This window comes from Microcebus murinus, chromosome 7 (genome assembly GCF_040939455.1).
Source record: "Microcebus murinus isolate Inina chromosome 7, M.murinus_Inina_mat1.0, whole genome shotgun sequence".
NCBI classification, from domain to species: Eukaryota; Metazoa; Chordata; class Mammalia; order Primates; family Cheirogaleidae; genus Microcebus; species Microcebus murinus.
The window spans coordinates 53,989,410-54,002,788 of record NC_134110.1 but is presented as its reverse complement, the minus strand read 5'-3'; the positions used below and the strand labels follow the sequence as shown (position 1 = coordinate 54,002,788).

Sequence of the window (13,379 nt, the reverse complement as noted above, 5' to 3'; positions counted from 1 at the left end):
ACATAGAACTGAGATTTCTATGTCAGTTAATTCCTTTGTGCAACTAATACATTCTACTTAATATTACATTGCATTAAAATGATAAGTGCAACAATTACTTATACGTATATGGAAAAAAACAATAAAATATGAATATGATGTAACCTGTATTAGGGATACTTCAATAATTTCTTAAAAATTGCACTTTTTGGTACTAAAACATTGCTTCTGTGCATTCAAATGTTTTTAGTTAGTATTCTCTGAATAGCTTAGAGAAAAATAGTAATTCCATTATTTTATATTTCTAAACATATTAAATATTGTTTATAGTGACATTTTTTATATCTTTAAAAATATCTAATATTTTTAAATGATGATATAAAAAATTAGCATACATCTGCCTTAATTGGTTACTTAAATTAAGTTTTGTTTGTTTATATGTACCTTTCTTGGATAAGTGCACTAATATTTTATATAATAGCACAGTTGGCTAAACAATGATATTTTAAAATTTCTTTTGAAATGTTCACATCTTGACAAAACTTATACAGCTAAACTAACATAGCACATTTGTGGAGAATATATTTAAGATTATCTATGATAGGAAAAAAAACACATACAGTTTTTTCACTTTTTATTTTCCAACTATTAATTATTCTAAGGATAATGTTTTTCATGTCTAAAAATGACTATAATGTGTTGCCACAACTGTTTCTTAAAAGCACCATTCCACTTCTGAGAATAAGCTGATAGTTTACTTAAGGCATATTAACCTCTCCATCTACAAGAAGTTGACTTGCCTGCCTATGAAATAAACAGTTATGCACAGGTTGTGTGGGAAGAATGAAATCTGTAATATTACTTTTAGGAGTGACATTTTCAGGATCAGAAAGGCTGGCATTCTGTCCTGGCTCTGCCACCTATAGACTGTGTGAATTTAGGCAAGTTTACATCTTTAATGTCCCAGTTTTTTCATTTGTCTTACTCTCATACCCTTAACAGAATATTAAATATAAGAGAACAAGATTTGGTCTTGATTAATAAAGACTCTCTAGTGCTCAGCACACGGAAGAGTCCTTAATAAATATTCATTGAATTAATAAACATTTAAGCTATATATTTAAGAGAGTATAAGTAATTATATAATAGAGCTATTTTGAGGATAAAATGAGATAACACATGGTGAGTACAGAGCATAGTCCCGGACCAGAGTAACCATTATTTAAGAAAATTCTAGAAAAGCCAGAGTAAGTTTGCCTTCTGTATCTAACTTGTACTTCTGCTTTGGACTGTAGATAGGATTTATCCTGGGTCTAGTGGCCCTGTGCCATACTCTTTCACCATATATGTGTGTAAAAGGAAACATATTAATTTCATTATTATTCATATCCCCTAAATATTTCATAATATTTAGGAGAAGTGGAAGCAAGCCAAATGGACTAAAGTACTTCAGTACACAATCTAAAACTCATGCCATCAGTGAAAATGTTTTCAGAGCTTAAGCATGCATATTAAAAAACAAGAGGTAGTACATGTGATATTTCATTGATTTTAAGATGCATATTTTAAATTTTCACATATCTAAAGTCTGGATGCATTTTACAGTCAATAGCATCTTACAATTGGTTGGCACCTTTCTGTCTCTTGATAGTTCCTAATGTAATAGGCTGCCTTAAATAGAGTTGGTTAAATATGTTATAACTATATACGAAAGTAGTATTTTTCAATGTTTATTTCTTATCAGTATCCACCCATGGCAGAAATCCTTCTAGGCATTTTTTCCTAATTTCTTACCTCATGAAAATTTAATACCACAGATATACTGTGCATTAATATATGTTTATGTACTACATGCATATCTGTGTTTTATATATAAAAAGGTAAGATTTTATCCCCTAAGAACTAATTTTCTTCCTTTTGGGGGCTCTTTTATGTCCATTAAAAATGCAATTATTAAAGTGATCCATTCTTTGTTATTTTTAGAATCTTATTTACTAAAATATTGGGACTCATGAGCTAGTTCTTAACTGTAGAGCTTTTGGCTTTAATTCTATAACAGAATGTCTAGGAATTTTATAATTAATATGAATGTCAAAATGCCTGCAAAGTTTGAACATTTGCTATTTATCAACAGTCAGAAAGCTGTCCATAATATTTTTTTGTTAACGAATAAAAGATCAAGTTCATCTAGTGATGTCATTCAACATATCATTCTCATTTTATGAAATAAGATTATTTAATAATTTCAGTGTATAACTAGGATGTTCATTACTTTACTTCTACATATTAATGACTTTAAAGACATAATTGAGCAATACATCCATAAAGAGACATTTTAAAGACCATCTGATTTTTGTGAAGCACTAAGAAATATGCTGCTTTATACTCCCCATATAACACTTAGCTGGGAGAATGAAGATGTGCAGTTCTTGAAGTCTTTGTGCAGACTCATCTACTGCAGTCTAAACAGTTTTGGTATTCTAATCTCCAATAGTAATGATGGGATACAGAGCTCAGTTCATTTGTGACCCGTGCTTTGCACCAGAAAGAAGATAGGGACACAACCTCTGATTGTCAAATAAGGGTTTTCTTGCAAAGCTAATTGTTATATTCAACAGTTTTAACTGATGGAGAAAGGAGTAATTTATGTACTTGAAGAACATCTTTAAATATATTAATAGTAAAGTTGTTCAGTGTGTTCTTCAATGTTCACTTATCTTTTCTCTGGGATATGTAGTTTAACTTCCATTTTTTAAAAATTAGTGGGGAAAAAACTTCTAAAATTAGTTATACATAAAACTGCTAACTTTGTTGTATGTATTGCAATATTATGTCATATTTGACAATTCAAACATGTTTATATTGGTCCAGTTGTAGTTGGTTGTGTTATTAGCTATTTTTGAGACTCAAATGTATCAAAACGATGTACATGAGTTATAGGGGATGCAAAGTATTCTAGTAAACCAAGCAATGTAACAGCAAAAAATAAGACGAGTAGCGCTCCAAAGAAATTAATCATAAGAACACAGACATTCATATCACAGGTTTATCAGTTGAGTTAATTGTATACAACTTTTGCAAATAAATTGAAAATGAATTCAAAACCAGAAATCATCTCCCCCGCTGCTCCTAGTACTTGCTCTTTCTCTGCCTTTTAATCGAAGCATCTCCATGATACTACGGGCATAGACATCTCTCAAGTTAACGCTGATATATGAGTCAGTGGCTATATTCTTGGTAAGCTTCTTTAGAGCTTCACGCTGTCTAACAGCTGCCTCCTTGAGTTTCAAGGTGAAGTAGCAGGCAGAGAAGCGATCGTTAATAATAGCAATAGGCAAGGCCAATACAAGGATTCCAGATAATATACACATGAAGGCCACGATTTTGCCTGTGGTGGTGTCTGGTCTAATGTCCCCATAGCCCACGGTAGTCATAGATGTTGTGGCCCACCACCATGCACAAGGGACACTTGTGAAGGTTGTGTCTGGAATGCTTTGCTCAGCAAAGTATTCCACAGTTGAAAATATAGAAATTCCCACAGATAGAAATAGGAGCAGCAGGCCGACTTCTTCATAACACTGGGTGATGGTCATCCCAAGTGAGCGTAATCCTGCAACAGAACAACTGCTGTCAGTCATTGGCACCCCTCTTCTCTTCTCCCTTCCCCTCTCCCTCCTTGCCATCCACCCACAAACATGCACTGCACACCTAATGTGTCCCCAGACTGATAATGTTCAGGGGATACAAAGATGATTAGATAATAATCCCTGTCTTCGGGAACTCACAGTCTAGTTGATGGGGCAGGATGAGAGAATAGAGAGAAATACAATTAGACTCATTCATTCACTTATATAATTATTGAACTCCAACTGTTTATAAAAATGAAGGTTAGAGGTAAGACTAAAAGGCAGGCAGAGAGCATATGATATGAACTTTGTACTTTAGTCTACACAATAAGAAGCCTTTGTAGTGTTGCACATGGATGGCTCACTTGGCCAGACCTGCATCTCAATGTATCATTTCAGTACTTCTTTCTGATGTCAGTTTTATGGGTTTTTTTAAATTATATTTTATGTGTCTGTTTTTCTCACCCTCTTGATAAAATTTAATACCCTTAGGAGCCTCATTGCTTGAAAGCCAGAGGGAGTAAAGGATGTATAACATGGCAATGAGGTGAAGCAGCAAAAGCAAGTTAGCTATTAGGGACAAAAATCAACATGAGGACATCACATGTATATTCAGGGAACATTCTGAGTAATGTATCAGGAGGAGCTCCTTGAACTCTCAAGTCATCCATTGAATTCCTAGTCCTTAATACCAGAGCTATAGGGAATTATCTTCCTTGAGTACATACTATCTCTGATTTCCTATGAGAATATAGGCCTGAATACAGAATAATCCTCCATTGCAATAAGTATGGGGAATGGAGTCACTAGAGAATTCACTCATTATAAGGCATTGGTAGACTTCTCATGGCTAGCTCCGAAGAGGATTTATTGAGTCCCTGGGAGACAGACCCGAGGGAGTACAATCTTATCTGTGAAGAAACTTAGCCCTGGGGAGTAAAAGCCCATTATGGAAGCAGGATTTGATTGATATCCTCCCTAATCCTAGAGAGATGCTTCTTAAAGTTTATCCACAGTTTGAAGTCATATCAACGTGATGTCACAATAATATTGCCTCAAGAGTTCCAAAGCAGTGATTTTTAGAATATTTGTTTGTTTGTTTTTATTCATTCACTGGAGACTAAAGTGCATTAACATACTATTTATGCTCTCATTATTTTGAATTTTGCTCTTCAAATTTTGAGATATTCTTGAATTATTAACCATCCATTTTGAAAGGGCAATGGATATTAATTTTGAAGTTTAACTTCAAAATAATATATTTCAGAATATCTTTATAATACCTTTTTAGAAAACTGGCTTTGATGTGTACATATGGAATTATAGTTCTGAAATAATTTGACAAGACATGAAGAAAAGCCTAGTATTTGTCTAGAAAAACTGTTTTCATTTAAAGATGAAATGTTCCAAGCAATTTTGTAAAGAAACACCAAGTGGGCTGAATTTCTAGCATGTTACAACTCAGATAATCCTAAAAAATCAATATAAGAAAAATGTTTTTGTTACGCCATTTTACAGATGAGGAGTTTGAAGCACAGAGAGGTAGCATATCTAGTACAAAGCAACAGATCCAGGATTTAAACCTAGGCTGTCTGGTTGAATAATCATTATTATATAAAACTGTCCAATTTTTATTTATTATTAACACATGAAGAAATAAGTCATCTATGTTTATAATCTTACTAAATGTAGTATTGAGGTAAATTGTCAAATACTTATGCAATTCCTCGTTTTTTAATAAATTAAGGCTATATCTTTATGCTTGTTTTAGAACTGAGAAAACCTTTGCAGAGGTGACATTGTGAAAATTACTATTATTTTCCTTTTTCTTTCTTTTGGGGAAAAATCTAGTCTTTACTGGGTGTTTTTAAATTGAATCTTGTGAAGAGTTTATAAATACTCGAAGAAAGCATCCCATTATGTGTGTCAGAAAACAAAAAGTGGTACTTATAAAAGTTGTTGGAAAACCCATTATCAAATCCTTGGTATGTAAGACTAGCTAGGAAGATACACTACCAAAATTATATTAGGGTAAGTCCTAATTACCCCAGAGATGTGGGGAAAAAAACATATGAGAGGTTAATTTATAATTATGGGAAGAGACAACTACCAACAACATCCTTTTGATGGCCAAGTCAGGCACATATCTAGGGGAAAAAGTTGGGACTAGGCATCTCCAGCTAAATTGTTTGTACTATTAATAATATATATTTGTATTAATATGCATTATACTAACATGGCATTTTACTCCCATGTTTCTCAAAGTATGGTCGAAGAACCACACTTTGTCTGCTTGTTAAAATGTATATTCCTAGATCCAACCTCAAGCTTTCTGGGTGTTGAGGCTCAGAATCTACATCTCAACAAGCTTGTGTGGGGATTCTTATTTTTCACTAAGATCTGTAATAAGAAAACTCATATATACTCCAGAACATCGAACAGCTTCTGGGCCAACCACTGAGAACTACTACCCTGGGGACCCAAGAATCGTCTTTAATCAGTCATATGATTTCCACTGACATTGACTATAATTTGTATGCACATTATGTGTGTGTGTGTGTGTGTATGTGTGTGTGTTGTGTGGAGATTTTTCTAGAAATACTCATTAGGTTTTCAAAGGTTCTATGACATACAAAAAGATAAGGAATTCCTATGACCCTCTCTCTCTTTCATACATCTCAGATTAAGGACAAGAAAATTCTCAGATATTATATAAAGCATTTAATTAGTGTCTTCTGCTTTCTTCTAAAGCATAGTATTTCCCATTGCTTCTTTGAAAATTTTAGAAAGGCCACCAGTGCCTGGTCATCTTTCTGTGTGTCCAGAGAAGGCTCTGCAGGGCTGACTTTCCCTCTGCCAAGGAACATATGTGGCAAGTACTTCTTGGGCACGAAGAGAAATGGGCTTTTGTCCCTACATATCATATATAATTTATGTGTATCTATGTGTTATTTATGCATGTTTTATCTAGAAACTTGTAGAGGCAGACTGTCTTTAATTTTTGTACATCTGGGTACAAGATTTAAATAAATTGTGGTTAACAAATGATCAAATTGTTAATCAACATTTCTCTTATGGAAAGAAAGCGTGTGAGAGGCATCTTCTCCTCTATACTTGTGATTAACAACTTAAAGGTTTTCTTCCCAACACCTCTTTAGAAGGCACAGTTGGGTAAAGCATGGGAGTTGGTCATTTTGAATATCAGATCAAAGTCACTTCCCTTGTACCATGGTCATAGTTGATGCTTACACACAATGAAAATTAAAAGGCATCAATGAAATCTGAGTACCTGTGGAATGTCTGCCCAGCTTGAGCATGCGCAGAGCCCTGAGCAGCCTCAAAACTTGGACTATGCGCCCCACGTTTTCCAGCTCCTGTGTGGTCTGGCTCCCGCTCAGGCTTTCTACCAGAAGAGTGATGTAGAAGGGCAGGATGGCAAGAAGGTCTATGATGTTTGGCACCTTTCTCAGGAAGCGGCACCTGTCCCGCACGCACAGGAAGCGCAGGACAAACTCCCCGGTGAACCAGCTAATGCACACATACTCCAGGATTTCTAGAAGTTGCAGGTCCAGCCAGCTTAACTCGGCTGACATCAGAGCCATGTTGACGATGGACACCACAACGAAGATGATGGATATGACCCCAAAGATACGGGCAGCTGTGGAAGACCCAGGTTTCTCCAGGATATTCCAGAGCTTCTGGCGGACAGTGGGACAAGGTCCTTGTGAGAAGTCCTGTTCACTCTCATGTTGACTTTCCTGGTCTTCTGTGTCTTTCTTAAAATCTAAAGTTTCGCTCAGCTCTTTTCTTCTGAAGTATCTTTTAGAGAAGACAACTTGGTGATTAGTCAAACTTTTTAAAAATACAGTAGAAGATAAGGTAGAAGTTTATACAAAAGGACTTATATGTATCAGAGCTACTCTGGATTAATGTAGTTTATTACCCATTTTCTGGCAACGAGAACAGATGTTTGCCATATGAAACTTTTCTGTGAGCAAAGGAAAGGTATTCATGAAGAAATGGTGCTAATAATAGCAAGATAACAGCAAAGTCACTCTCAAAGTCCCATAATCATTTGTTCAAGAGACCAACGTTTTATCTTTTGTATTTAAAGCAGTTCTCCATCCGAGTTTTTCAAAGTTAATGTTCTAGGTTTGATAAATGATAATGCCCCGCACCAAAACGTTTATCCCTACACATGCATCTTTTGGAGCATAGCTTTTCTGATTCGTTTATTCAGTCAAGAAATATTTATTTCAAGCCTGATTTTTCTTACTTCATACATTAAATGAATATACACTCACTTGAAAAAGGGATCAAAAAATTCAAAAAGTTCCACCCCGAAGTTGGCTTAGCCCCTTTCCAGTCCCCTACCCCCAACCCACCTTTCAGCCCTATCATGGCCACCAGTAGGCCTTGGTTCAGCAAAGCTGTGTAAAGCTTCAAGTGGTTACCTGTGCCTCTCTCTGTCTCTCTCAGTCCACCGCGCCCACCTCCCCGCCCCGCCTCCGCGCGCCTGGTGGGTACCTGTCCCTGCAGCAGGAGTCGATGCTGAGTTCGTCGATGCCCCAGTACTGGATCTCCTGCAGGAAGGAGATCGCGCACAGCTGCTCCATGACGTGCAGGCGGCCGGTGCGGTAGTAGTGCAGGACATAGCGGAATGCCTGTGAGCTGCGGTCGAAGAAGTACTCGTTGTCCACCGGGTTAGCGTCATCGCAAAGCTCCAGAGGGCTGGGCGCGGCGGCCAGGGCTCCGGGGCGGCGGTAGGAAGCCACCACCACCGCCAGCTTGCCAAGGCGCGTGTGCGGGAAGCAGGACAGCGCCTGCTGCGAGAGCACGAAGCGGCTGCCGCCCACGTTGACAGTGAAGCAGTCCCCGAGAGCCAGGGGCTCCCCTTCGCCCTCGCTACAGAAGACACTGGATTCCAGGGAGTCCAGGGAGCTGCTGTCCAGTGGCGAGTCCAGCAGCGCTCGGCTGCAGAGAGGCAGCTCCATCCTGGCCGCCGCTGCTTGAGGGCGCCACAGAGTTGGGGACACACGGGAAGCCTCGGTCCCGCGAGGGAGGTGGCACGTCCTCTGGTGGCAGCCGGGGTTTCCCGGGCTCCCGAGGGGGTGGCTCCCACTGGCGCACCCCTACTTTCTCCACCCCCCAGTGCTTGTTCCTCCTCCCGCCGCTAAGTAGCTGAAAGTGCGCGGTAGCAGCGCGCAAGTGGCAGAGCGGGGAGACGAGGCAGTGAGGAGGGGTGGCGTCAAGGGAGATGGTCAGGTGTAGTCCGAGCCAAGACAGACCCAGGGCACGCTGCCGGTCGTCTGCGTCCTTCTTAAACGTGCGCACCTCCTCTCCCAACTTTGTAATTGAGAGCCCCAGCCCAGAAGGTGCATAGACTGTCTCCTTAGTTGGTGGGTGGAGGGGTTGGGAAGGGAGGGAGGAGGGAGATCTAGAGTGGAGGAGGAGGAAGAGCAGAAGATGACTCTCAGCGGAATGCAAGCAAGGGGGATGGCTAGGCTCACTTCTGTCCGCGGAAGACTAAAACAAAAAGTTCAGAAAGCAAAGGAACTGGTAACCGGGTCTGAGTCCCTTCCAACTTGACAATTTATCTTCCTCCCTCTTCTTTTACCACGACTTCATTGGCCTCCCCGGGGTGTTCGCAGGGGTATGAGCACGTGGGGCAGGGTGCTCTGGGCGACGGGCAGCACCATTTTCTCCCAATTCACTCTAATTCTAGTCTGATTGTCACTCACCCTCCATTTTCTTCTCCCTCCTTCCTTAGGTTTTGACCTCCTGGCTGAGAAATAAAGATAATTAATGATGACTTTTAAACAAAGTCCCAGTGAGTCACTAAGAACCAGGGAGGGGTCATCACTGACAGCTCCCACCCTGTTGGGTACCCTCCGCGTGTTGAGGCACTTTGTACCCTTCCTTTTAGCCATTTTTGTCCCTACAAGTTTCCCGGAGAGAGCAAGTGTTCTGGGCACAGTGGAACTCTCATTTTAGAAGAGCAGGCAAAAAAACAAAGAATGGAACACGCGTGGGTTGGGGCAGGAGTTTAAATAGTAACGATGCCTTGGTTAAGGGAGAAGCCTAGTGCCGGTGCCCAGGTGAGATCCCTTGGAGCTTTGCTCTTGGGCCAACCTGTTGGACACAGGTCGAGAGGATGAGGGTGGGCGGGAAAGGCAAGTGACTCACCTGCAGCTCCTGGCACATCTGGGCAGCGCGGAGCGCGCGCAGCTGGTAAGGTAGTCTCCTTTAATCCGCCTGATCTACACGTGAGGTTTAACTTTTCGGGTCCAGGAGGGAAACTGTGCTCACAGCTGAGCTCTTTGCCCAGCCTCGCAGCCTCTCCTTGCCTCCACTTGTCTCCAGACTCCTGGCCCCTCGGCTCAGGATGAGCGTGCCCGCCCCCGCCCGCGCCCGCGCGCTCCCGCTGGAAGCCACCCGCCTCGCGGTTCCCAGCACAGCAGAGGGGAGTGGCAGGAACCGAGGGAGGGAGGTGAGACGCGGGGAGGAAGTGAGGCGCTCAGTGACACTGATGATCATATTCATCCTGAAGACGCTTCAAGAATTATTGCGTTTGATTCCGCTTTCCCTGAATCTGTCTGCTCAAATGTTCAAGAACCAAAATTTCCAACTGGATAAGTGGGCTAAGCGCTGGTTAGAACAGTTACATGAGCTGCTTTGGTTGGCATGGTTCAACGTTTTCTCATTATTTCCAGCAAGCATCTTAGAGTACTGCATTTCTTAAAAGCCTTTGCTAGAGAGAGTGAACCACACTCATCTTTGCTGTTTAGAAAGTATATATAAAGAGCTGAGTTTGATACAGTAGTGAGAGCTTTTTCATAGATTGTACCGAAATGTGGCTGTTTAGTTCTGGCTTTGCCAACTAATTGTTGGACCTCTAGATGTCATTTACTTCATGGGTCTCTAAGTCTTCTTCAGCAAAATTTCAAGTTTTAATACTCCTGTTGTGCTTTATGCCAGGAAATTTTGTAGGCTCATGCAGTACTTTATTTAATCTTAATCAATACTCTGAGGTAGTATTAATATTAGTAAAATACCCATTAAAAGAATGAGAAATTGAGGCACAGAGAAATTAGTTGATTTACTTAAGGTCACAGTCCAAATTCAAACCCAGGACTAAATGTCAAAAAGGCTGCATTCATAAAAAAAAAATGCTTGAAAAATATCATTAATGTCATTTAAAATTGTTTTAAATAAATTTAAGTGTGTTTGCTTTTATTTTATTTATTTATTTTCTGTGCACATTTCTAAAGGACAGGAGTTTGATGAGGTATTTTTCCTGATCTTTTAACAAATGTCTACCGAGCATTCACTATGTAGCTGGCACTATTCTAGGTGCTCAAGATACATCAGTGAAGAAAACAGACAAGATCCCTGTCCCTTTAAACCTGACAGTTACCCAGTGAGGATAAAAAGGCAACTTCAATGAATCTTTTCCAAAAAGTATAATATTTAATTGTTTTATTGACAGCTTTCCACTTGATTAATTTTTGTCTCCATAAAGAACGCTTCCATACAGAAACTATGGAGATGCTAACATTATCTTAGTACATAGTTCATCATTCTGTTTAGGTACTTTGTTAAATTTTTCGAGGTAGCAGACTTTTCCATTACACAGAGGAAAAAAATTCCTCCAACATCTAAATTATAGATTATGTGGGTACTGAAAAAGACAAAATGTCATATTATTTGTTCCATAATTAGCAATAAGGGTCTATACTAACTTTACAGATTATGATGAGGAAAGAGGAAAACTTTCAGAGGCAAATGACACCCTTAGGTGAGGAGGGAGATCTTGGACAGACAACCAGAGGTTAGCAAAAGGTGACTGAGACTTGAAGGTGTCCTCTACTGCCATCAAGCCCCTGAACCTCAGTTGTGATGAGTGGTGCCCTATAAAGGCAATAATAATAATAATAACCACCCTTTATGTATCAGGCCCTTTGCTATGCTTCTAAATTCTCACAATGATCTTATAAAGTAAGCACTGTAATCCTTAGTTACATATTTCAACTTCAACTCTGGCAGACACTATGTAACTTTCTATCTTACATGGTGAATGTGTGAAGGTGTATGTGAAGGGATTGAAACAGGGTCCTTTCCAACTCTAGATGCTATCTCAATTACTAAAAGTCTAAATTTTTCAATTGTGAGTATAACAATGTATGCTAATTACGACAGCCATAACTAGAGAGATGATGACTAGTCGACTGAGAGTATATAAATATAAATGACCCATTTCAAAACAGTCTCTTGAGTAATAAAAATTCCCACCTATTTCTTGCTTCATTCCCTTATATCTATTTACCCTCTTTCCTTAATTGCCCAGGTTAGAGTCAGAAATCACATGAAAAGCATATGATAAATAAGAAGAGAAATATGTCCATTCAAAGGATACTTTTCCTGGTCCATGATCCTGACCTGAGATAGACCCTGAGGTATGTCAAGAAGTGAAAGGAGAACAACTGATAAGTGCTTGGAGGTGGTAAGGTCTTGCTTTCCATTTCATTCCTACATAGCATGGGAGGAATGTGATTGTCATGTGGGAGGTTGCTCAGTACTGCAGTGTGAAAACTCGACAATCTAATGGCTTTGGGTATATTCCCTAGTCATCAGATGTTATATTTGAGTGATTTTCCATTAAGAGTCTTGTTATGAAATACTCTACTAGTTCCCACCTTTATCTATCAGTTTTATCCAATATTGATTTGAATATTGAATCTGCAGTGACAACTAGCATTTTTAATTCTTTCAATTTTCATGAATATTTCTAAATTTATTAATGAACATCACGTATTCTTTAATAGTCACATTTAAAAATTGGATCAAAAGAAAAATCATGGTGTACTTTAAATGACTCTATTGAAAACAATTATAAAAACAAAAGTAAAGTCATTTGAAGCACATCAGACAATCCTATTATTACAAATATGGACCCTTGGCCAGGTGTGGTGGCTCATGCCTGTAATCCTAGCACTCTGGGAGGCCAAGGTGGGTGGATTGCTCGAGGTCAGGAGTTCAAAACTAGCCTGAACAAGAGTGAGACCCAGTCTCTACTATAAATAGAAAGAAATTAATTGGCCAACTAATATATATAGAAAAAAAATTAGCCAGGCATGGTAGCGCATGCCTGTAGTCCCAGCTACTCAGGAGGCTGAGGCAGAAGGATTGCTTTAGCCCAGGAGTTTGAGGTTGCTGTAAGCTAGGCCGATGCCACGGCACTCACTCTAGCCTAGGCAACAAAGCAAGACTCTGTCTCAAAAAACAAAGAAAAATATGGAACCTTTCATTTGTGTTTCTGAGAAAATAATGGAAATATTGATAACAGTAAAATATCTTTTTATATGGGTTTCATTTGAATAAAATATCTTGATATTTCTGTGAAACCATTCATGTTCATCTTTTATATGAATGTTGTAAAACAATTTTACAGATATGATCATGTCATTGAATTTTATTTAGGAAATTGTACATTCATTATTAATTTATATACCAAATACCACAACTTGACATTTATTTTTGATAATTAGATAGGGGAAATATAATGACTGAATGACTTTGAATAAAGAACTTTGTAGAATTCAACTTAAGTAAACTCTACATTTTCATTTTCAACCCCCTCACTGTAGACTCATACATTTACACCAAATCCCTTTAATATTTGTCATTCATTAACAATGCAGACCAGATTTCATGTGAAGTATGCATATCTTTGGTTGTGTATCTGACCTGATGATCCAGTTATAATGGTGTTTA

At 38.9% G+C, this 13,379-nt stretch overlaps 1 protein-coding gene across 1 annotated transcript; it reads right to left on the bottom strand.

Moving 5' to 3' along the window:
- Positions 1-385: 385 nt before the first annotated feature.
- On the bottom strand, positions 386-9,974 carry KCNV1 (potassium voltage-gated channel modifier subfamily V member 1). The gene is made up of 4 exons (XM_012786297.2): positions 9,792-9,974; positions 8,133-9,390; positions 6,895-7,424; positions 386-3,589 (listed from the first exon to the last, which is right to left on the bottom strand). The coding sequence occupies exons 2-4, from the start codon at positions 8,597-8,599 to the stop codon at positions 3,078-3,080; spliced, it is 1,509 nt and encodes a 502-aa protein (XP_012641751.1). The 5' UTR covers positions 8,600-9,390; positions 9,792-9,974; the 3' UTR covers positions 386-3,077.
- Between the last annotated feature and the right edge of the window lie 3,405 nt (positions 9,975-13,379).